Source organism: Sceloporus occidentalis, unplaced genomic scaffold (assembly GCF_023333645.1).
Source record: "Sceloporus occidentalis isolate IW3139 unplaced genomic scaffold, rSceOcc1.0.p SCAF_2, whole genome shotgun sequence".
In the NCBI taxonomy this organism is placed as follows: domain Eukaryota; kingdom Metazoa; phylum Chordata; class Lepidosauria; order Squamata; family Phrynosomatidae; genus Sceloporus; species Sceloporus occidentalis.
In genome coordinates this window covers 40,017,841-40,043,662 of record NW_028316982.1, presented here as the reverse complement: position 1 = coordinate 40,043,662, position 25,822 = coordinate 40,017,841, and the positions used below count along the sequence as shown (strand labels likewise).

Here is a 25,822-nt window from a genome sequence, read left to right as displayed (position 1 = left end):
CAAAATAATATAACTCAACCTCTCCAATGTCACTGATTATTGTAAAGGTAGATAAATCAAAACATGTTATTAAAACTCTTGAAGTTGTTAAACCTAGACAATATCAGCTATTTATAACAAACGTTATAAATATATTACTTTGCCCCAGTTGTTGAAGGGTTAGGCTATTTTGACTGCAAATTTAACAGATTGATAATGTGAACAGAAGAACAGTAGGAAAAAGGAATGCTTAACCCTTTTTCCTGCAGCTATTCAGAGTTTAAAATTATTTCCCCAAGCTGTTTTCCCCCTCCTATGCATGAATATAAAAAGTAGTGAGGAGTGTAAGCACATACAGTTTAAGCAGCAAAGCAACCATCTTTTTAATTCACTTCAGCATAAAGGATTTGGAAGACTTTGTTATTTTTAAATTGCACCCATCTACAGCTTCTATGGCTAAGGCATACGTTTTCACGATACAATTGCCCAAAGGTTACTTAATAATAAACACGTAATGAAAAGTAAACCTGGGGGTACATTCTAAACAGTCTGATTACAAGTAGTTTTCCAGAGTTTACTTTGCACCAACACACCTGTTTTAGAAAACATATTTCCCCTCCATTATTAGTAGATTGTATTTTTAAGCAATATGCATATCCCTCATTAATTTTATTAATTTTAACAATTCTTTATCTTTACTTGAATTATCTTTATTTACTTTACAATTACACTGAATTAAGCCTCAAAACTGCAGAGTTTTGAAATGGGCAGATTACTTTTAAATTTTCCTCTTATTTCATGTGATAAATTCAAACTAATCAGGAAGGAGGGAAAATGTGCAGGAGCAGAGCTTGCAAGTAAAATATAACAGGCAATGAAATTACTTGAAATGCCTTATTTTTCTGTGTAATGATACTAACACCAGCATTACTTTTCAGAAGTAAATTAGTTTTTGTCTAATGTTTCCTTCCAACTACTTAGGGGGTATCATTTTGACAGATATATCTGTATGTAACTAACACAGTTTGCTATTCATGAGCACAATACTGATTTCAATAAGACCTTCAATAAGGTCACCACAATATTCTTGCAAACAAGCTATTAAAATGTGAGTTAGATAAGGCTATTCTTAAGTGGATTTGTAACTGGTTGACCAGCCGAACCAAAAAGATGCTCACAAAAAGCTCCTCTTCATCCTGGAGAGAAGTAACCCGTGCTGAGAAGCTGGAGCGTGTCCAGAGGAGGGTGAAGAGTGGAAACCATCCCCTGTGAGGAGAGACTTAGGGAACTACATGTGTTTAGCCTGGAGAAGAAACAGTTAAGAGGTGATATGATAGCCCTGTTTAAATATTTGAAGGGGTGTCATACTGAGGATGAAGCAAGCTTGTTTATTTTATAAAGTAAAATTTCAAGGTCTGGCAGAAGACATGGCCTGTAAATTCTTTCCTTCCATAACAATCTTGAGGTGACCCAATCTTGTAAAAAATCATCTGCTCATATAAACATATCAAAACTTGGGAATTAAATGATTTTAGCATTTAGTGACATATAATCAAGAACAATGGAAGAATATATCTATGTGCTATTTTCCTAGTGAAGTGGAAGCGTCTCTAACATATTGCTCACTAAGAATAGGACCAAAGAGAACTAGAAGCAGGTATCCCATATGATGACAATTAATATTTCTTTTCGTACTTTTCATCATTCTGTGCTTCCAAAAACATTATTTCATGGGTTTCTCAGCCTTCTATAAAATCACATTTTGGTTATTTATTTGCATTTAATAGTATATGTAACAGAAACTAATTCAAAATATTGTGTTTTAACTGCAATAGATTCTCTGTGTATCTTCATTTTAAAAATAATGTGTTTATAAGAGTTCCTCTGTCCTATCTTTTCTATCTCTCTCTTACAGCAAAAGCAACTTCTGAGCTATACAAACAGCTCTAGAAGAGAGAACTGTTATTTCAGCAGAAATTTTCATATGGGATCAACTCTTTGTTAGTTACAAATCTCTTACGCATGTACACGCGCCCACACACACACACAGAGAGACAAACATATATACCAGGAGCCATATGGTTTAAAACAATGATTGGTCAACAACTTCCTTTCAATCACAAATCAGATTCACAGTAAACAAAAATGAATGCATAGTGCAGAAACTGAGCTTCGGCAGAGTCTCTCACAAATTGTATAAAATTATTTTCATACATCACTTTCTCCTATTAAACTGCTTTATTGGTTGGAGTGGGAGAACACCAAGAAGTGGAAGGTAAGTGAATATGTGACGCTCCCAAAAGTTCCTTCTCTCTAGAAAATGCAACAAAGGAAAACTGATCCTTCACTGCCTTTGTAAAATCATCAACCATTGTCACTCCTCTTCTCAACAGGCTGTGACTGCTTAAGTAAAGGGAAGAAGAAATGCAGTTATCGGCCTAAGATAAGGCATCACAAGGGATCACAGACAGAGGTAAGGGAATGGCAGGAAAGGGGGTTTGGGGAAGCAGAAAAACTAGGACTAGGAGCATGGAAGAATAAAAAGCCTAAGGGAACTGGGCTGTTTCAAGTTCAGAGATGGTAAGATGTGGCTAAAGAAAAGGAAAATAAGTAGGGTTGCCATAAGTCTGGACCTCCAAACTGGGACAAATGTAGGACAAAATTTTCACATGTAGGGCACATTTTTTAAAAATGGTGGACACATGAAAAAATTGATGGTTTTTAAAAAATGTTAATATAAATTCATGCTTCTTAGGCATGATCAAAATGGAGGACATTTGGGCATTATTCCTAGACAGATGGCAGAAATGTACTTCCCTTTCTGGCCACCCACCTTCCCCCCATTCCAAACAGCACATTTGGGCATTGAACATGGCTTTACTTAACATGGCCTCTTGCATATTTCAGAGGCTTATTCAATAACCAAACTCTTTGGGTTTCACACTGAACATGCTATGCATACTGAATATGTCAAGGTGGTTCAACAAGAAGTGGGTTTGCCCTCGGATTCAACAGTACTTCTCAGAAGTGTGTACTTGGTCAAGGGACTTTGGTTTTTTTTCACTGCACATGAGTTTGTAAAAATGAGAGCAACTTACATTGGCCGTGCCTCAGAGGCTTGCTGATATCAGTATCACCATTAAAGAACCAAAAACACACAGAAAATGCACTTTGGAAGGTGACACTCTCTCGGCTTCAGAAACAGTGCCTGCATGTCTCTGAAGCTGACTCATATCATCATCATCACACTATCATTGTCAAAATAAGGGAGACTTGTTAGCATTAAAAGACACCCCCCCCCAAAAAAAAAGCTACCTTGAGGCCTCTGGCCACTCACTCACCACCACCACCACCTCCTCCTCCTCTTCTTCTTCTTCTCCTTCTTCTTACTCCTCCTCCTCCTTCTCCTCCCCCTTCCTCCTTTTCCTCCTCCTCCTTCTCCCTCTCCTTCATTTTCTGGGTGGCCTGGAAGGAACAGAGGAGGAGGAGGAGGAGGAGGTAGGGGGCGTGGGCGCATGCAAGGCGGGGAGGGGGGCGCGGGCACGCGCAGGAGGCACACCGCCTCCTCCTTCGCCTCCTCCACGCGGCTGCGTGGCCTGGAACAGAGGAGGAGGAGGAGGAGGTGCACCTCCTGCGCGCGCCCGCACCCCCCTCCCCACCTCCCCGCGCGGCGCACCACCTCCTCCTTTGCTTCCTCCACGTGGCCTGGAACGGAGGAGGAGGAGGAGGAGGTGGGTGGCGCAGCCGCGCGGGGAGGCAGGGGAAGATGGGTTGGCGCCACGTGGGCCCCGAACCGGGGGCTGGGGGCCAAACCGGACTGGGACTGGGAGGGGGCCCCCAAAAGCAGATTTGTCCCGGGGGCCACCGGGATATGGCATCCCTAAAAATAAGGCAAAGCCTGGTGGTATCATCAGGAGAGGAAAGGTGAATCAACCATACAACTATTCATTAAGCTACTGACTTTCTCTGTGGCCATGTTTTAATATACATTCTCATCTTTTAATGGGAATCTCACTCATATATCATTTAACTTCTATAGCTGCAAATACGACTTTTGTTACCTCCTGATTCTCCTCACAAAAGGCCTATGGTACTTACTTATTTGGGTGAAAATGCTATAAATATTTCCCAGTGGTTTTATTAGAATCAAAACCTTCAGACAGTTATTCTGTTTACATCAGTACGTTTCACAAGTCCTAGCAAGAATAAAGAAAACAAATGGAGGCAGAAACTCACATTATAAACACTGGTATATATCTACTCTTGCCTATGCCAATAAGGAGATATTGCGAAATCTTAAGAAACGCAATTTGTCATTGGCAAAAGACTACTTTTTATGTATCTACTATTTCAGTTCCTGTCTTACTGAGTGTGTGTGTTGTCTCTTTTACTATTTTAGAAGCCCCTGAAGAAGGCCATATAAATATTTTTGGTCAAAATGAGTTGAACTAATTTCTGGAATAAAATCTTCTTTTCTACATCCTAAGAGTCAGTGGCCTGTTACAGACTGCCAAAATAAAGCTGCTTCGGGTCTCTTTGGAGGTATGCTGTTTAAATGATGCCTGGGTCCTAAGAGTCCGGAGGTCGCACCAAAGCCACGCTCCAGTCCTAAGGACTAGAGTGCAGCTTTGGTGCAGCTTCCGGATTCTTAGGATGCATGCATCATATAAACAGCATACCTCCAAAGAGACCCGAAGCAGCTTTATTTTGGCAGTCTGTAACAGGCCAAAATCATCTTATCAAAGAAGAGGTTTTACTGAATATTTCCAGTCCTTTTTAGCTTTCATCAAAATGGCTGAACTTGCAAAGACTGTTTTGGTCTTGGTGTTTCTAATTTCTGTTTTCCACAGTGAACTGCTAATAATAAACTGCCAGATGGCAAATGAAAGGAAGAGTGTGCTATGTGACCTTCACTTGCTAAGGCAGAATGAACTTAGGGGAATCCTGTCATAGAGTGACACAGAGAGATTAGAAGGTGCCAGAATAGTTGACACAGCCAGAGTCACATAAGGTGGAAGAAAACTCTCACTATAAATTAATTTGCTTTATCCTATTACATTCAACCTATCAAGAAGTTGAAAGTATATATCCTAAATGTATGTATTAAAAACCAGTTTTATATGTTCACAATCAAAGCAAATTGAATCTATAATCTTTGAGTCTTCTTACCAAGATTCCATTTCAATAAATGCATGGAGATCATTAAGGATATAGCTCTGCAATTAAAGATATATACTTTCCTGTTATAGGTATTTCTTCACCAATTAAAAACACAACCCCGATGTCCTTAAAATGAATGATACTAAACTCTGCCAATCCAGTTCAATAATAACCTCTCATACAGCTGTTGCAATTCTCTGACCACTTACACTGCCATAATATTATTCAAGGAATGGCATCAAGTAATTTGAAGCTTACAAGTAATTTGATGACCACCATCCAATTCTCAGGAAATGCCAATCTTCCTGAAGTGACAAACCATACTCCAGTGCCATTCTACTTCTCTTGCAATTCAAACAGGTGCCTTTCCTTGCCATACCCAGAATTGGAAAGAAAAGGGAAGAAAGTTTCTCAAAGTAAGGATACTCAAAATAAATGGTTGAGCCACTCTGTCCCAGTGGGCACAGCATTTACAGCTAGACTGTAGATAAAAAGGTTGCTTCCTAGTTTAGCTGAACTTGTACTGAATTTCATTTTACATCTTACATTGTTGAGTTAGGCCCATTTACACAAACAGTTATCCTTGGTTGATAGCTAATGAAATCCATTTTGGATGTGCTTAAGTGAAATGAAAGAGAGTCAACAAGTCTAGTAAAAGATTTTTCTTTCGTCCTGGGATATGTGGTCCTACAAACAGCTGCCAGTTTGCTTGTTTTTAACCTGTAGGCAGTAGACTGTGCTTTCTTTCCCACAAAGAAAGAAAGAAAGCCCAGTGACCCACGAATAACCAAAGGAAGTATTGGACATGGCTGAAAACACCTTGAATGGTTACAAGGTGATGTTTTCAAGATTGTTATTATTATTGTTTTTATTATTATTATTATTATGCTTTATTTATATAGCACTGTAGATTTACATAGCGCTGTACATACAAACAATAAAATAGATAAAGTAAACCTGTCCATGGCATACAATCTAAGAAATAATAGCATAATAACATAAGAACAGGACTGATAATGAAAACAACAGACACATGAAAACCATAGTGTATCTGTAGATTAATCCATTACTCTGCTGAACATTCTTAAAAAGCACACAGATTACAGTCCTGTACATAGCAAATTCTGCTGACTTCAGTGCAGTTGAAGTAGACATACTGTGGTGTGGCCAAACCCATCATCCACAGACAATCAACAGTTTTAAGAGACTTAGGGCCAAAACAGATGGCCCTGAAGGTGCAACTTGACACCACCCCTTTGAACGCAGGATGGGAGGCATGGCAACTGCACATTGCAGCCCCAACCTGGCTTTTTGCCAGCAGAAAAAGAAGCTGAAAATTGCCTTTCTTTTTTGAGCTGGCTGAAAGCCAGATTTTCCAGTGCCACACTCGCTTTGTGGTGATCCTGCAGCTTGAGGCATGTAAATGCTGTGCCTTCGGAGCACCGCCAAGACCCCCCCATGTGGTTGGACGTGCGGCATGACAGCAGCTTCAGGGCGGCATCAGTGTGCAGCATCCAAATGTTGCGCTTTGACGCTGCCCCGAAGCCAGCGCAAAGAGCAGGTCTCTTTTATCGCTTAATCTTAGGAGACATTCAGATAAGATGTGTGTAAGTAAAATGTATACCACTACCACTCACACTTCTACCCTCAAAGTTCAACTGCTATGATGTAAATCAGTAAGAAACAAGTAGTCACAAGAAAACTTCAGAAGCAGAATAAAGCCCAGCAAATGAAACGATTGCACTCAGTAAATGAAACAATTGAGAAAACACTTTAAAAAAAAAAAAAAGAATTTGAGGCCCTGTCCATTTTCAAGAGCATTTTTTAAAAGACATGGTACATCGAAGGGTATTAGTATAATTAGACAGTTACAGAACCCTCTTTGGTTTTATATTATGGATATGGCCAATTAAAATTTAATCAGGGATAGTATTAATATCAACAGTTTAGAGAACAGATGTCAGAAACCATTCCTCAGAGTTGTTATGGTGCACTAAAATAAAGGCACAGCTTAAACCACATTGATGGGAAGGTTCCAACTCCATCAGCCTTAAACAACCACACACTCCAAGCAGAGGCAGATGGCATGGGAAGGTGGACAGGAAGGCAAGCAACAGATGGACTCTCATCCCCCTCTTCCACTACCATTACAGCTCTATCCACTAGAAGGGTCACATCTTTTTTGCTGCATGCATGTTATCAGATTTGAATGACAACATTAATAACAGTTCTTTCATGCTTTAGAGCAGGGGTAGGAATAAAATGGTCCTCCATACTTCCAACATCACCCACCACTGGCTAGGGCTGCTGAGTAGTCCAACAACACCTGGAGCGCTGCATAATTCCCACACCTGCCTTAGAGTGTGTAACTATTATTTCCATGCCTGAAAAATAGGGAATATCATTCCCCACTTCCTTTTCTCTGCTAATATAGGATGTTATGCTAAAGAATAGGATTGCACTTGGCTAAATGGATAATTCAACAGGACAGCTGAAAATGGAATAACTGCCACTGTGATTACTGATGGCCACTACCAACTGAAATACCAGAAGCAGAATTATCTAATCTTGATCACACAGCCAAGTTCAGCTTAACTCTAAATGGCTCTCCTCATATTAAAAAATTAAACAAACAAATACATACCAAAATAGATTTACAGTATAATATGATCTTGGAAGCTAAGCAGTGTCAGCCCTGGTTAGTACTTGGATGGGAGACTGCCAACAAATACCAGGTATTGTAAGTTATTTCAGAGGAAGAAACTGCCAAAAGCACCTCTGAGTATTCCTGGCTTAAGATAACCCTATGAAATTCATAGTGTCAACATATATTGACAGGGGACAAGAAGAAAAACACACATATCACAATTTGCACATAGTTCACATTCTTTCCTAGATCGCTACTGAATGACAGCACTTCAGGGAGCTCTTTTTGCTATTATTGTTGCTGCAGAGTGCTTGATAATACCAAAGCCTCTATCCAAGACCTTGTCAGACAAAGACTTGTGTGAAACAGGCTTTGAATACATGATAACATTCCTCTTGTGAGTTTCAGGCCCTGAGGCAAAAAGCACCATCCAACCATTCATTCTTCCATCTTGAGAAACATTCCTTACCTAGTTCAAAGGCCTGAGAAACCACATACCCTATCTACATGCCTGCACACCTTTCCCCTGTAGAAACTTGCCAGACACAAAGTGTGTTGAAGAAAAATATTAGGATCATTTAAAGGTGGTTAATTAGGCAAAATTATCATACAACTTCTGATTTAGTACTTCAAGGACTACTACATCACATAGTTCATCCATTTAGGGGGGAAATGCATAAATATAGCATGAGGTGATTTGAGTCTAAAGCTGTACAAGTTCTACAGTAAACACATGGAGCTACTGCAGGGAGGAGGGGAGACAGGCAGAAAAGTATTTGGCTAGCCTGCAATTCTTTTCACTGGTAGTCACCCAGCAATACTGCAGGAGGAGAACTCCTACAATGTTTTCATGTCCTTTCTATATTGATCTAATAATATGTGATAAGCTTTATAAGGGCAGCACCCAAAATGTAGTTCACACTCAACTGCTACAGCAAACACAAACTATGTACCTTTCATTCACCTCAATGTTCATTTTATATCAAACTGATAAGCCAGAAATCAGTTAACAACGCATTGGTTGATAAGAATCTGTATTTGTAAATAAGCTGATATTTATACAAAAATTGAACTGCATAAGAGAAGTATACTTCCACTGCTGCAGGGGATGTTACCATTTTTTGCAGTACCAGAACTACACCCCATACTGCAGTACCAGAATTACACTTCCAACTGCTGTAAACTAGGAGAAAGCAAAGAGTAACTCATAGGCCAAATGAAGTCCCCCAAGGCCATTTCTCAGGCCCTCAAGCTTCTCCCACCACCACCACAACTATTCTGAATATTTCATATGTTATTCAAAATGACCTCCTGCAGCTTCTAAGAGGTGAGGAGAAACCAGGAAACAAAAAAGGTCCTGGATTTTCACTTTTAAAAAAGCCTCTCCTGGATCCAGAAGAAGAGAAGGCAATGGCACAATCCCTCCCCCCTTGTGGATGTGGAGACATTTTTGGGGGGCGGGGAATTAAAAGTAAAAATAATAAATGGTGGTAAAGGAGCAACTGTATATTCCAGCTGTGGAGGAAAATCAGCCCATACACATAATGAAAGAAGAAATGCCTTTGGTTCAAGCAGCAGGTTCCCTGGATTCATGCATTTTAAAAAATTCCTTCCCACTGACAAGAATGTTGTTTGCCAAATATTTCTGATAGGTGTTTTTCCCCTTTTTACGCCTACTTCTTCAATTCACTTTGACTTATCTAAACATTATTGAACACTTGAGAAGATGTGATAAATTGCAAACCATGTCATATAAATGTTTTGCTACAAATTTCTGCCCTTCTCCTGAAGGAAACCCAAACATTAGTGCTATTTTACATAAGCTGACAAAACTGGCAGGTGAGGGAGAGTGCAGGAATATACCTCTACAAAATCTTGATTGATCTGTACATTCCTAAGCAACCTAGGCAGAGAAATACACATTATATAAAAATACAATCAGGTTTAAAGGTATCATAGCTTTCCATTCCAAGCTGTATTTAACTTTAAGGTCAATATAAGACAAGTAAAACTATTTGTATTTCTGTGATCGGTTGGTACAGAAAAAACTAAATGAAACAAATTATTCATACCACACAAAAACCCTGCTGACCATCAGGCAGATGTGAAATCGTAACCTTATCTGGGATTGGAAACTATGCCAAAATGTCTTATTCCTGCCCCTGCTCCCAACTCCAAAGGCTATGGAGTTTTCTTCCACTCAATAAAATCATTTTGGATACAAAGTATCTTATTAACTTTACTCTTTGAAATTTGTTTATTTGCATTATACATTTCAAAAGCTATTTGTCTGCTCTTGATCTTCCTCTTTGAACAGGTTATTCTTTCTGAACCAATGTCTTATGAAGTTGTTTAAACGTTTTCTTTTTTTTTATTTCCCATTATTTCCCATGTACAGAATAATTTTAAAAAAAAAAACACTTCCCAAAAATCAACCAACATAACCCCAAACTGCTAAGACTTCTTTGCTAATCTCCTGAAATGTGCTCTTTTATCATAAGGTCTTTCCTCCTATCTACTGTGATTCACAGCTAGTTCCTACAAGGTATCTTTTCACTACATAACTACCAAGGAATGAAATCCAGGATCACTGGACAGTGGATAATGGCAGTGTACCATAACTTAGTTAAAGCTTGGTTATTGGGGGAAAGGAAATAATTACAATAAACATGTTTCTGACTAGTTTACTTGCAATATCTTCTGGAGAAAGATCACAATCAAAACATTAAGCTAACTGACTTGACTCAAGGTCAAAGTAGATATGACACACAATTAGCAAATATGCAAAATGGCGAGGTTTGAGGGGTTTTTTTAAATGTAAAAACCAAGTACAGCAGAACTGATCTGAATCCACCAAATGCACCTGGAATGGAGCGTTCTCTTTATTTCCAATGAAAACAGCAGAGAAGGGGAACCAATCCAGGTCAGGGATGAAACAAGAAGTAAAGGACGAAAGCTACCTATCCTTATCACCAAGGACACAATTAATACTGGACCAATCCCACAGCAACTATTTACTTCTTTTAAAAAGAAATTAATATAAATACTGCATAAATGTTGCCACATCTACTTTGGCCTGTGGTATCGAGGTAATGTAACTGCATTCGGGCTTACATTTGTTTATGAGAATAAAAAATGGACCGTGCTTGAATTTACAATAGTTGAGGAAATCAACCTCCCATCCAGACACCACTCAGAACCAGACATCCTTCACTTGAGGTACATAATGCCTTCCTCTCTCAAAAAGAAAAGGCTCAGATCCCACCAACCCCATCATTACAAAGTAAACCTTCAGGAAGAACATTTAAAAAAAAAGACAAGGAAAGGCTTAGTACTGTACTCAGGAAGGAGGGAGGATTTTGAATGTTTAAGGGCTTGAAGACTTGTGAGACCCTCAAAACAAGTTTGATTACAGGTCCTATCACCTACAACCAGCATGGGGTCAATGCAGTTTGTAGCTGAATACATCTGGAAGGTGCCAGGCTGTGAGTTGAAAGTATGAAAGTTGTGACAACTGACTACAGAAAACCCCATTCCTTCAGAACTGAATCAATGTATCTGCATGATTTGGCTGACTATTAAAATGACCAGGATATGTAAATGTCAAGTCATTCTATTTTCCTTTTTGGAGACTTCAAACAATAATTAGGGTAAGCATTGTTTAAAAGATACAAGCTTAGATACTGAGGGTAGCCACTTTTATAATTCACGTGTTAGCCCCCTCCACAGATAAAATGGGAAGAGCTGGATATTTTTTTAAAAAAAATAATGAAGGTTAGAGGAGCTGAGCTCTTCCCATCCTTACCATCCTGTAGTTCCCTGGGCCAGACTTTTCCTTCTATCCTGGGCCTAATCAGATCCTATCGGATCTTGAAAGCTAAGCAAGGTCAGCTCTGGTTAATATTTGGATGAGAGGCCACCAATGAATACTAGTTGCAATGGGCTACATTTCAGAGGAAGAAACTGGTAAAACCATCTCTCTCTATTCCTTGCCTAAGAAAATCATATGAAATGCATGGGGCCATCATACATTGGCAGGTGACCTGAAGGCACATACACACACACACAGACATCAGAAATGAGTTGGACTGGGGGGCGGGGTTACAGAAATAATAGAACATAGGCAGTGTGGGCAATTAGCTTCCCCAGCCTCATGCCCATTAAAATTAAGATTAATCCTTTGTATTTGCAAGTGAGCATGGTCAAGAAATTAGCACACATAACATTCTTTTGTCCTAAAGGCCATTCCAACCAGGAATAAATAATAAAGGGGGCATTTTTACCATTTTTATTTATTGGATTTATATTCCGCCTTTCTCCCAAAATGGGATCAAGGGGGGTGGAACAGATGAGCCAAATAAAGCGTTTGAAGGCAGAGCATTTAGATGACACACGCCTCCAAAGCAAGCAGAAAGCAGATCAAAGCTGCTCTCCAGGGGTAAAAAGTCGGGGCAAATAGAACCCAGCTTAGTGTGGTAGATGCAACTCTTTGCAGTTGCATATAAACACCCCAACGCAAGTGCAGGGCTGCGGCAAAGCAAAGCATTGAAAGTTCAACAACTGCAACGGATGTAATGACAACATACACAAAGCAGACAGTCCAACAGTGGGGCATGGGGTGAAGCAGGAAATGTAGGGGGTATGACTGTGCTTTTACTCAGTGCACTGATGCCCTGGAGAGGTGCAGAACTGCAGGTGTGACTGTGTGGCTAAACAAAGGGACGGCCATCCAATGGGATGGCATTTGGCTGGACATTAGAGGTACTTGGGAGTTGCTGCCGTTGTGTCTGTAGGATGGTGCGTATGCATGGTGGGAGGTAACAAAAAAAATACCCAGTGGCGCGGCTGTGCAGTCATACCATGCGCCTTGGGCGTGGGCTGTGCAGGCAGCAGGGTTTCAACCCACTTTGAGAAAAAGCAAGATTGAGGCGCTTCTTCCTGCCCATCTCCTCTGGCCCAAGGAGGCTTATTTTTAGTAGCAACTAACCTTTGCTAAGAAGTGCAAAGCAGGCAGTTTTACTTTTCACAATCCAAAGGTAATAACAATTTGCTAAAGAGCAGAATAATTTTATAAATATTTCAGTTAATAGGCATCTAATTTTCAACAATTCTAAAACTGTTTCTTTGTAGTACATCACATATATCTGAATTACATAGCTCAACTGGAAATAAGGCTGAATGTCTACAGCTAAACTCTGAACATTTTGACAGCATGTAGCTGATATTTTCTGCCAATAATGTTGAACAGGAATAGGAAAAAAGACTTTCAACATAAGAGAGAGGCTTTCAGAATTAAACCTACTAGATACTAAATTTAACAGTTGAAGTTGAATCTAATCTGTGATAAAACAGTCACACAAACACAAAGCCCTCCCTTCAGCCATCATCTTGAGGGAGAGAGAGGCAGGCTAGCTCCAAGAAGCCAAGTCCTCCCTCCAGTCCATCTGCCTTGGTCCAGGCCTTGGAGGTAGAGAAGAACTGCTGGACCCCATCCCCTTCCCCTCCACCACTCCCTTCTCCTTTTGTGTCGTGTCTTTTAGATTGTAAGCCTGAGGGCAGGGAACCGTCTGATTAAAAAGATTATATGTACAGCGCTGTGTAAATTTACAGCGCTTTATAAATAAAGGTTAATAATAATAATAATAATAATAATAATAATAATAATAATAATAATCCAATCCCATTGCAAAATTTTATGAAGAAATTAGCAAACCTTTCAGTTATGGAAGGTTAAATGTGACCTAGATATGTCAAATATGATCACAGAGATACACTTCAAGGCAGCTTTTAGTTGATTTTTAAAAGTGCTAGACTTCTTAAATCCCCCTTAACTATTGACACTCTGGGTTGCTTCAAATTTGTCACATGTTTATATGAATAATTAATGTTGTTTACTCAAGTATTTGCAACAGAACTTACACATTGTCTTCTTTGCCATTGCAGAATTTCATATAATTGTTTATGATCCATATTCTTTATCTGAAATGACTATAACCACAAAGAATGAAACAAAGCTGTACACAATGACATACAGTCAAGAGATCAAGATTATAATTTCAGCATTCTGATAAACTGGGAATAAAGCCACTTTTCTGGACTACTGTATTTCAACATGTTCCGTAAAATGCCGTACAAAAATGATTGAAACTAGCAATTGTTTTATAAGATGGTCTTTATCAAGATTTTCCAACTATTCTGTACTCACCCTAATCCCTAATTCTTTGGTTTACATAGGGCAGTTCCTCTTCACCCCCCCCCCCCCCAACTTATCTAAAAAGTTATTTCAGAACTTAGTTCCACACAGTAAAATATGCTGTGTAAGGAACTCATTATTGGACATTTTTTAAAATAAACGCCTATTTAATATGAACAAAAGCATGCAGTTGACAGAAGCTAAAGTATCATCCATCCCAGCCTTCCTCTCTTGTATGCCACTGCTCCAACCACTTTCTTCTCACCCTGTCTCCAATACTACTTAGACACAGAGATAAAGTCATAGGAACTATGATGCACAGGAAGGCAAGGTACTGTAATTGAAAATGAAGCCAAGTCTACATTGAATGATCTGATAGAGTGGACTAGACTACTTTGGAATGGGGAAAAATAAGTTATTTAAAAACCTCTCTGCAAACAAAACCTCTCAGAGTACAGATAATAGTTCTAATCTTCTGATTAATTGGGAGTTAATCTGGCTTTGAATCCATTTAACAGGCATAAAACATTATCATAACTGAAATTTCAGGCTAGATATCCCGTAACTTTGTATACAGACATATATAGAAAACATATCCTCTTCTTCAAATTACAGCACATTGATATACATACACACACCAAAGGAGATCAGCTAAGAAAGCCCACATCAATCTCTACTGTAAAATGCATGCATGCATGCACGCATGCATCTGAGCAATATTACTAAATTGCACAGTATGGGCAAAGCTTGCTGTTGTAAGTGGGGAGAATATAAGGCCCAATATAGCTATGACATATTTTAGAAATAAATCCTGAGACACCATATCAAAAGGGTATACGTACTTGCCAGCTAATCCAGCATTTGCTGGTGCTAGACAGTCAAGTATTGAGGAATAGTCAAACATTTTCAGCATGGTTTACAGTACTTTCTTTTTTCATTGAGAACAGAGAAAGCAGGTATGTGCCTTGCCTCAAAAAGTGATACATTATTCCAACAGGCACAAAACCTACCTATTGACAAGATAGCACCTCCTCCAAAAAATGATGCAGAGGATTGAGGATGAGCCATGTACATGTGACATCTGAAATAATTTGCAATCCTTATTCAGAAGGATTGTTCAGATTATTTATTCATTTTATAACCCTTCTTTTTCCTGGGATGAGACTCAAAATTACAATTTAATGATTGAGATGTCATGACAAACTCTGGTATTACAAACAAATAAATGTGCTATTAAACTAGGTTCAAAAGGAAAAAGAAAGAAGAAGGGAACCACACATGGAAGTATATGTTTGCCTGCAAGTCATCTGTCAATTTATCCCATGAATTTCATAGCAGGGACGTAGCCAAGGGGGGGGGGGGGTTCTTGGGGTCTGGATCTCCCCCTTCCATTAGAAAAATGAATGGTGTGTGCTGCTGCGCCACCGCACCCAAGCCCCATTATAATGGTGGCACTTAGCCTGGGACCCCCCCCCTTCCCAAAATCCTGGCTACTTCCCTGTTCATAGGGTTTTAATAGGCTAGGAATCAGACCATCAGAAAATGTGATGACTTAATGCAGCCAAGAGTTGGGGGGAGATCAACTAATGCATGCACACCCTTTCTGGGTTAAGCAGCATGGGTAAGTCCTTTAAAGCATCACTTAGGCCATGTTAATAAAAGTATAACAAATTCACTTTAAATCCTTAAAAAGCCTTCATCTTTGATCACTGCAATGCTCATAGCAAGTTATAATGGGGAAGGGCAGGGCTACGGTTTCCAATCCAAACCACTGCAATATATTAACTTTTGAACTATTTGCTTGTAAAAAAAATGACAAACATTCTTTAGCTTTCTTAAGTGATATCTGTCAACTCGGGTGAATATGGCAATTGCCACTGTAAAGAGTAGAGCCAAAAATTCTGGAACAGTCAAATATGATTTTCTAGATCAAGACTTGCCTGAGAAAAAACAGTGGTATGTAGAAGCATGAGAAAAATGCACAAATGTAACTGCCTGAATAACCCCTATAGAAGTACCTAATGAAGTTTGCATATGCTCTTGTGAACACAGCCTTAAAAACAGACATTTTCCCTGTTTCACTTAAATAAATTTGCACTGAAAGCCAAAATTCTCTGCAGTCAACAATCTAAAATGACCCAGCAACAAATTTTACTGCTTGTGTCAATAAAACTATATTGGTAAGCAAATTCCACTCCTAGTCAAAATAGTACTGCAATTCTGAATGGTGCTAAGGATGTTCTCAGATACAAACCAAACTAAAAGCCATCATATCTAAAAAGTACCAGGAGAACAAAACTCTATAATTTACAAGAATTTGAAAGGGGTTCAAGACCCAGACAAAACCCCATAATCTTTACTGCCAGTATCTAGTAGGTTTCATCAAAATGGCAACAAAATAACTCTTCCCAGAAAGCACCAAAACAACAACATAAAAGAATTAGAGAACAAACATACTCCTGACTTTGGATGTCTTAGAAATTGCACTTTCTAGACTATGAAGGCTGAGAAGAATTGGATACCATTAGGCACTTGTGAGCAAGCGTGATGTAGTGGTTTCAGTGTTGGATTATAATTCTGAAGACCAGGGTTCAAATCCCAGTTCAGCCATGGAAACCCATTGGATAACCTTGGGCAACTCACACCCTTTCCGCCTCAAGAGGATGGCAATGGCAAACCTCCTCTGAAGAAACTTACCAAGAAAACCCCTTTGGAATCACCCTACGTTGAAAATGACTTGAAGGCACAGAACAACCGGCACTACTAAAAAGCCAACAATTCTTTCCTTGGTAAAAACAGAGCATGGATATGCTTCTTTTTTGAACTACACCTGGGGGGGGGGGGGGTTACAGACACTAGTAAAAGTAACTTCTCTGTGTTCCAAGAAGAGTTCATTTAAGCCTCACTCAATTATCTCCTACCCTAGTACTGTACAATACAAAAGAATACAAAGTAACACAATATGACAATGTAAAGTGGCACACATACTGCATATGAAAGAGCAAACCTCCACATTATTTACTTTCCTTCCAATCTACAAGTCATTTTCATTCCTTGTGCAATTTCATAGCATGTGTCCCATATAAACATGGTAAAGGCATGTAAATTATCTGTTGATGGAAATGTGAGTTTTTGCTGGTTTCAGCAGGTACCCTTTTCCACACAGGCTTAGCGATGCTTAGGCAACCTTTTTCCAACTCATTAATGAATATGACCTGCTCAACATTACCCTCTTTAGTATAGATGGTGTTCTGTATGCAAGGGTACAGCACACCAAGGTAGAGGACAGGAATACATTTCTCCTGAGGTATGCAAAATTTTATTTCCTTGTTTAAAAAATACCCCCTAGTTTCATTTAAAAAACCAGTCTCACTGCCCTCCCCTCACAACAGCATGGGACAAAGCCTGAGCATGCACACTTCCGATCCTTCCTGCTGCCTCTGACCATGAAGATGCTAGGTAATTGTAAACTGAGATTGAGAATTAAGCTCAGGGGAAGCTCAGCCTATGGGGAAAGAGAATAAGAAGCTGGAGTTTCCTGGAATTTAAATCCTCTCATTCTCCTCCTTCAAATAATGTAAAGACATGTCCCCTACAACTGAGGCTATGGCTGGGAAAGGCAGTTGAAGCTGCACAATAGCCTTACACTATACTGGGATGGGGGTGTCTTTCACTTAATTGCAAAGTGATTCTACAACAAGAGAGCTATAATCACTGGTTCACTGGACACATCACTTAAAAACATACACTCACATACATATACAGCAACAACAGTTTTAATGAGACCATCAAGAACAGAGTATGGGTATCTCTACCCTGTTATCACCCAAGCATCCCTATACATCACCAGATTTGCATGAACAGTTACGTAACTGTCTGTTGTCAACATCTGATGGTACCATGAGAAATGATCAATCAAGGAAGCAGGAAAATAAAGAACTGTGGAACAATCAAATACTTTGTGTATTCTGCAGTAACAACACTAGTAACTTTTTAGCACTGCAGCAACTGGGGAAAGGCTCTCTGACTAAGAGCAGAAAGAAAATGGGAGCAGCATCTGTCCTCTGTAAATCTAGAGAGTGGTGCTGTGAATGAAGGATATTTAAACTAAGCAGACAGCCAAAGAATGGGGTCATCCATAACAATTAAGAGCTGTGCCCTAGACAAAGACAGAGCAACTACAGTCAATGTCAAGATAGGATCCATGAAAAACAGGGCACATAGCTGTCCCTTCTCTATTTCCACTTCTCATGCTACAATTTTATAAGAGGCCTGCAACACATTCAAGAGAACAATTTTTACATTGCACATAACAATTTGTGATTAGCTACATATCTGAAAGCAGCAATAATCTTTCAAGCAATAGCAAATGCTCAATTTGTTTTTAACACTGAACTCTATTTAGGCATAGTGGCTGATTCAAGGTAATTACTTTTCATTCTCAGTTCTTACAAGTTCAACTACAGGCAAGCTCTCTCTCTCTCTCTCTCTGTGTGTGTGTGTGTGTGTGTGTGTGTGAGAGAGAGAGAGAGAGAGAGAGAGAGAGAGAGAGAGAGAGAGTTTGTGCATGCTTTCAGGTCACCTGTTGACTTATGACAACCCCATTAATTTCATAGGGTTTTCTTAGGCAAGCCTAATTTCATAGGGTTTTCTTCCTCTGAAATACAACCTACAGCACCTGCTATTTGTTGTTGGTCTCCCATCCAAGTATTAACCAGAGATGACCCTGCTTAGCTTTCAAGATCAGACAGAATCTGGTGCCTTTAGGATACTTAGGCAGTTACTCCCATATACTATAAGAGTTTTTACCACTTGCATCTCTCAACACTGTCAGTATGTACCCAGCAAATAAGTAATTAAAACACCTCACAAGAGAAGTGTCAGTTATGACATTTCAAAATCCAAATGTGTGCTGCTGAACTTGCTTTTCTTTGTGCCAATGTAAACAATTGTCTTACCAGTGATGACTATAGATGAAAGGTAAGGGGGAGGGGGTGGGAAAAGGTCAGCTCAGAGCATGAGGACTGTGACAATACAAAGCTTGGAGCAGAGACATCACAGTGCCAAACAGCAATGTTTTGACAAGCATAATTGGTGGAAGAAACACTTTGCAAGAGTGGCAGCCATATTCACATCGGCAGTACACATAGTTTGGAAAAACTGTGGCAGTGAGAAAGCATCTCATTACTGTTTTACACTTCCCTATGCAGACTCAGACCATAAACAAACCTAAAACATTCTCTTTGCTACACCACTTATTATCCAGAACAGAAATGTGACAAGTTTATGGACATTCCACCTAATTTACAATTGAAGGTGATGCTAATTCATCAACTTTTCCTCAGTGCAACAAAACAACAAGAAAGCTTCCCTAGCAGCATCAAGAAAACTCACATATATACTAAATTAGTATCATGTCACATTTTACATGCACAGAATGCTTTGTAAACATTTTCTAATGAATCCTCATAGAAACCCTTTGAGGTTTTATTCTGCATGTAGTTTACATATAAACTTCTTCAGGGTCACAGAAGTTGATAGCTCAGTGAGGATTAGACTGCAGAGGTTTCCAATTCCAGCTCCCATGCCCTAAGTGTAAAGCCACACCTCTTCCTCATATGCAGCATACACCCTCGAACAAGCATGCGTGCATTCACACAGAGAGAGACACAGAGGATTTCTTTCTTTTAAGCTGCAATTTTCTGAAGGTTAAACAAGTAGGGCAGTAGAACACTCACACAGCCACTTCTCAAAATTGCAGACAAAAGTAGATTAGGGGATTTCATAAAGAAAACATCAACACAAAAATGATGATGATGATGATGATGATGATGATGATGAAAATGCCACCGGTAGCATAGATATGTTTACGTATACATACTTTAGAAGAGACTGTACTTGAAAGGTCCAGCACTATATACTGTTTTCAAGGAACGGTTAAATTACAAAATCAAATCAGAAACAAAGAATGCCATTTAATGTCCCATTACCAAGACTCTGAACAGCTGGGCTGTTTTTGCAATTTTCTTCCTCTGTGCAACTGCCTCCATTTCCAAGATCAAATGCCACTCAAATGGGTATTACATAGAAAAACATTAAACAAAATACGCAGATGTTTTTGGTTAATACATTTTCTCTGAATGTAACAGGTTTCAGCACAGTTAAGAGCCTGAGATTCTGCTCATATTAATGGGCATTCTCCCTCCACCACTGGTTAAGTAATAGGTGTTAGTTTGCTTCAATTATCATTATATTAAATTCATACACAGAACATAGTAATACCACTAATATTAAAACCTGTTCATGAGAATGAGTATGCAAATCAACCCACAAATGCCAACACAAAAAAAGGTAGAAGTGAGAGTAGAAAATCGTGCAAGTGCATATATTTAAAGGCAATATAATAAACCCATGGACAAAAGAACAAACCTGTTACATAATCTACAGTGAAATGTGATCTAACCACACTGAAAGTTTCAGTGTATTAATAAAATGCTTAAAGAGAAATGATTATTGTAATTGTCCAAAATAGCTTCCCTATCACCACTGCCACCCTTCAACCCAACACTATGAAACAATTGTTAGCTTACAACACACTTTACCTTGTCTCTGGCTCCTGCCCAGCTACTGGATGTCCTCCCGCTTGTGGAAGCTAATGCTGGCATATGCACTTAATTCATCACTCAAGTGGCTACTCCCACAAGGCTGATTTGGAGATTTAGGTGGCTGCTGCTGCTGCTGCTGCTGCTGCTGTGTTGGCTGCTTGACCCCTAGCAGGGAAGTGCTCTCCTGAGGATGAGGGTGGTGATGGTGATGTTGGCGGTGATTAAAATCCTTCACTAAGTCCAAGTCAATGTAATTGAGCCCATTCTCAACACCTCCTCCAGTCCCACCAACGGCCTGCTCCTTCCTGGTCACCATACGGAGACCAGAGGAAGTTCCCACCTCCCCAGACATGGGCTTCAGCCAGACATTTTCAAAAGAGGCAGAGCTGTGGCGCTTCACATCATCAGGCCCCGCTCCTGGTCCATGGGGTATGGCTGGGGGCCCCAGGCCACCACTAGGGGTGGTAGAGGAAACAAAAGTCTCAGAACTATGGCGCCGCCGTCCTCCTTGGGGGTCAGCACGGATCACTTTGGCACTCTGCGTGCTGTGGCTAGGACTGAGGCTCACGTGTGTAAAGGCGCTGGTCATCCCTGGACCCCCAATCATGGATGAAGAATAGGAGTGGGGCAAGACTGCAGCAAGATCCCCTTGCTGAGCCTGACGATGTGGGGAAGGTAGTCCCATAGGTGGTGGACTTTTCTCTGGCCTACCACGAACCATCCTCATATCAGCATAACTGAGCAGAACAGCTGGAGGGGAAGGTGAGGGGTTATGGGCACAGACTACATACTGTCCTCCACTGCCCAGTTGCATGCTCATATAGTCTCGACCACCAGTGGGGCCTGCTCTGCCCCTGCTTGCCTGCACTGATGCTAAACTGGCTGGGCAGGCAGCCCCCCAGTCCATATTCATATACTCCTCAGAACTGGAGCCAGTATCTCCATGGGGCAAAGGCGATGGAAAGGCTGGTTGCTTGAATTCAATGTTCACATACTCACCAGGGCTTTTAGGCTCCGGGAGCTGTTCCCGAGCACGAGGCAATGTGCTGGCCTTTGAACCATCCAAAGACAGACGGGTAGGTCTGACCAGGCAGCTCTTGGCCAGTGCTGTTGTATCCACAAGGCAAGAGGGTGCAGGCTGTTGTAATGGCTGAGTCTGAGTAGGAACAGAATATCCAACACCCTCCTGTGCCCCAGGGCCACCAAGGCTATCACTACTAGTGGAGGAGGAAGAGTCCTCAGCAGCAGCATAAAGCAAGCGCCCAGAACTGAAGGACATGCGCATATGAGCATTTCCCTCTTCACCTGTCCTGCGTTGCATGTGCTTGAAGGAACGTGGTAGGGAGAAGTAGGAATAGATGGGTTTGTGGTGGGACTGAGTGAGACCCTGCACAGATGGTTCTTCTGGGCCTGGAGCTCCTGAGCCAGTGAAGTAGCAGTCTGGAGGGGTGCTGGTAGCGGAGCCACTGGCTGGAGACATGTTAATGTAATCACTGCCACCACTTGGCAGCTTCCCCTCATTGCTCTCCACCGAGAGACTGGGATGATGGCTTGCCCCATTCATCCACACCTTGCTGTAGCCAATGGGACCACTGTCTGGAGAGCAACTGCCACTTGGAGACATCATCATGTAGCCATTGGAGTCCACCATAGCTTGGAGGTGGCGACCTCCTCTCCCAGGGTTGATGATTTGCTGTGGGGCTGACACGCTTTTGGGGCTCATGGGCATATAATCACCCCCTTTGGAAGTATTGCCACCACTGGGCACAGGAGCAACTCCTGGCAACATTGGCATGTAGCCATCATCAGTGTGTGGGGTAGAGTTGGTCCGACGGTGGTTGCTGTCCACCTGGTGCATATCTAGGCACTCTTCAGGGTAAGAATGGGTTGGCACAAAGGCAGAATGTCGAAAAGAAGGGAGCCTGCTACCACCACAAGTATATGAGGGAAGCATCTCAGTATACTCTTCAATGGAAGCTACTGAGGACTGTGAGGGGGTTTTCTGGTGGGAGATGGTAGGGGAGGTGCCAGCTGAATGTGTCCGTTTCCTGAAACCTTTCTCCACATCACCCACATCCTCACCGCCAAGTCGGGGACAGCAAGGGGTACCAGGATAGCGCAGCTGCTGTTGAAGATGGCAAGAGCGTGGGGCAAACTGACCATTAGGAGCTGTGATGCTGCAGCAGGAGGAGACAGCCTTCCCTCCCATACATATATAGTTAAGCTCCTCATCTCCCCTTGCAGGTGGTGTGTGTCCCAGAGAATCAGGTGTTACACTGCGGAAGGAGCTGCGGAAGTCACAGGGGCTAGATCCATACTCATCAGAGGAGATGAAGCCCCCATCACTGGGGGAACCTGAGACTGAAGCACTGGACCGGCGTGGGAAGAGGCAGTCTGAGGTGGAGCCATGGCCACTGGTACTGCTGGATGAGAGGCTGACCGGGCTTGTGGCAGAAGGAGAGCAACGAGAGGAAGGCATTGGGATGGAGCGGCTGTGGTTGAGAGGGGGATGAAGCCTGGAGCTGCCACGGTGCCTGTTCGAGTGGGTCCGGTTGGCACTTGGACTCACTGGACTTCCATCCACTGACGCTGGCCTCGACATGGTACCTTCTCCATCACTGGATGCTCTGACGCGGAAAGAATTGGGCTTTCCCCCTGCCCCTCCTCCACCTCCCACTCCACTGCCAGCAGGAGAAGTAGCAGTCACACTTTCTGCCCGAGATCTGCGGCTGAGGCCCACCTGGCTGGGAGGTGGGTTGTTGACATGATGCCTACTGCGGAGAGGCACAGAAATGGGATTGGAGCAATTGGAAGAAGACTGGCTTTTGCTACGAGGCCGGAACTCCTCACTCATTGCCCGCATGGCCTCCAAGATGGTCTCGTGCATATTCTGCGCTACTACTGAGTCATCTACCTGCATCCAGAACTCACCTGGTCCAGTGACCGCAGAGCGCCCCACCTCAATGAAGAAAAAGTTCTCTGAGTGTCCACACCGCCGGATGTTGAGCAGCTGCAGCACCACAGCTGCTGCATCAGAGTTCAGCTTGACAAAACTGATGGTCTTGTTGGTGAGGCACAGGCGGTAGATGCCAATCAGGTTCTTAGTCTGGCCCAGGCCCTTGGGTTTCAAGATCACTTGCCAAACCTCTTTGAACGCCGGGCCAGGAGCCATGTCACCGTAGCCATCCTCCCCGGCCTCTCCCATCCCAATATTCCCACCCCCCACTGTAACATCCCCGTGGTAATGGTGGTGGTGGTGATGCTGGTGGTGGTGATGGTGGTGGCTCTTGGCCCGGTTGTGCAGCTGCAGCAGCGCCTGGTACCAACTCTCTTGCTCGGGCTCGCTGTCGGCAGCGATGGCAAAGTGCTCGTCCTTGGTGTAGAGAGCAACCAAGTGCTTGTTTTTGGAGTCTGCCCTCTTGTTGATGTTGAAGCAGCTCTCCAGTGGGATGGAGCGCTTGGGGGCCCCCGACTTGTGCCTCCATTTCTTCTCGTTCTCGTAGTACTCCAGGCGGGCGGGCCCCAACTCGCTGGCCGCCCTCAGCACGAAGAAGCGCTTGTGCATGCTCTTGGGTTTGCGCAAGTAACCCACCTTCCTGACATCTGAGAAGAAGCCCTCGTTGTTATTGTCGGCGGGACTCGCCATGCTGGGAGGAGAGATCGGAGGCACTGCAGCTCCTCTGGCGAAGAAGGGGCAGCTTCCAAACAGCAGGGGAGGAAATAATAATGATAATAATAATAATAGGGTAAAAAAATGAATGAGTGCAGCAGTCCAAAATGCAATTCATGCAACAGCAGCAACGACAATAATAAAAACAAACCAGGAAAAGGAGGAGTGGTAAGCAGGGAACAGCTGTTCAGGTCGAACAGAGCCCTCAGTCCGGTCTGGGTCGCTGTTTCCTTACTTCCAAATCCCTCTTCTGACCAGGAGAAACGTGGCTTTTTGCAAAAGTCCAGCCCGGATGAAGAAGCCCCAGGAAAGAAGCCCGGTACGAGCGGCAGCGGCAGCAGCAGCAGCATTGGCCGCCTCTGAGCCAAGGGAGCAGCGCATCCTTTCGTCCGGAAATCCCTCCAGCAGCAGAACGGGGGAGCAACCAGGGGATCCCCCGACGACGACGACGATCCCCCAAAACAAACAGCCCCCCTTCCCTTCTCACATTAACCCCCCCCAAAAAAACTCCAAGGAGTCAGAGGGCGATTAAATCTATCCTCTGGAGAGACAGCGAAGCCAGAGTTTGTTTTTGTTTCCCCAAAGAAAAAGTGAAGCCAGGTACCTTTTTGTCCAAAAAACGATAAAATAAAAATTGCAGCAACAATGCGGGAAGAAGAGGAGAAACAGGAGAGCAGCAGCAGCAGCCAGGCAGCCCCCCCCCCAGGGCACAGACCGCCTTGCGTGGCGTTGCGTTGCGTTGCGTGGCGTTGCGGTTTCTCCCTTCCCCGCCAAAATCCACAAAACGGTCGGTGAAGATAAAAAAGAGTGGAAAGAACGCCCTTTTATCCCGAATCCAGGGCTGAGATTTGCAGCAGCAGCAGCAGCTTCTCTTCCTCCTCCTTCAGTTTGTAGAAGAGGGAAAGGAGGAGGCAGAGGCGGGGGACGACCCCATTCAGTCCCGTCTAGTTAGGGAGAGAAAGTGCTCTTTTTCCACGCCGAAGGTAAAGAGGAGGAGGAGGAGGAGGAGGCTGCAGCAGAAGGGGCGAGCGAAAGGGGGCACGCAGCAGCAGCAGCAGGAGGCACATCCTCGCGGCGTCTGAGGCGGCTCTGCTGCTGCGGCTGCTTCTCTTGCTGCTCCCACTTTCTCCTCCTCCTCCTCCTCCTCTTCATTCCAGTCAGGGAAGCCTCAGAGGGGTCGAGGGCCCTTCCTCTTTGCACTACTGTCTCCTCCTCCTCCTCATAGACTCATAGAAGAGACCACGAGGGCCATCCAATCCTCCTCGGATCCTTCTTTCCCTCACTGCTGCTGCTGCTGCTGTTGTTGTTGTCCTTCTGCTGCAGTCGCGCTGCAGCTTGGAGGACTTATTATTTCCCCCCCTCCCCTCTGTCAGGAGAAGAGGAAGCCCCAAACCAAAACAAACCCCTCTATCTATATGTGTGTTTTTTATATATATATATATATATATATATATATATATATGTATGTATGTATGTATATGTATGTATATGTGTTTATGACTCCAGCCCTCTACTCCGCCTCTTCCAGCCTCAGCGTTTCACTCTAAGGGGGAAACCACGTGACCAAG

General features: G+C 42.4%; 1 protein-coding gene across 4 annotated transcripts in view; it reads right to left on the bottom strand.

Annotated features, from left to right (window-relative positions):
- IRS1 (insulin receptor substrate 1) overlaps positions 1 to 24,398 on the bottom strand; it is a 99,631-nt gene extending 75,233 nt beyond the window's left edge. For all 4 annotated transcript variants that reach the window (XR_016280002.1, XR_016280003.1, XR_016280004.1 and 1 more), the window contains exon 1: positions 20,582 to 24,398. Coding sequence is in view for 1 of the 4 variants with exons in the window: in XM_089509205.1 (XP_089365331.1) it covers positions 20,604 to 24,230 (3,627 nt within the window). In the remaining 3 variants the exon portion in view is untranslated. The remainder of the gene's footprint in view (positions 1 to 20,581) is intronic.
- Between the last annotated feature and the right edge of the window lie 1,424 nt (positions 24,399 to 25,822).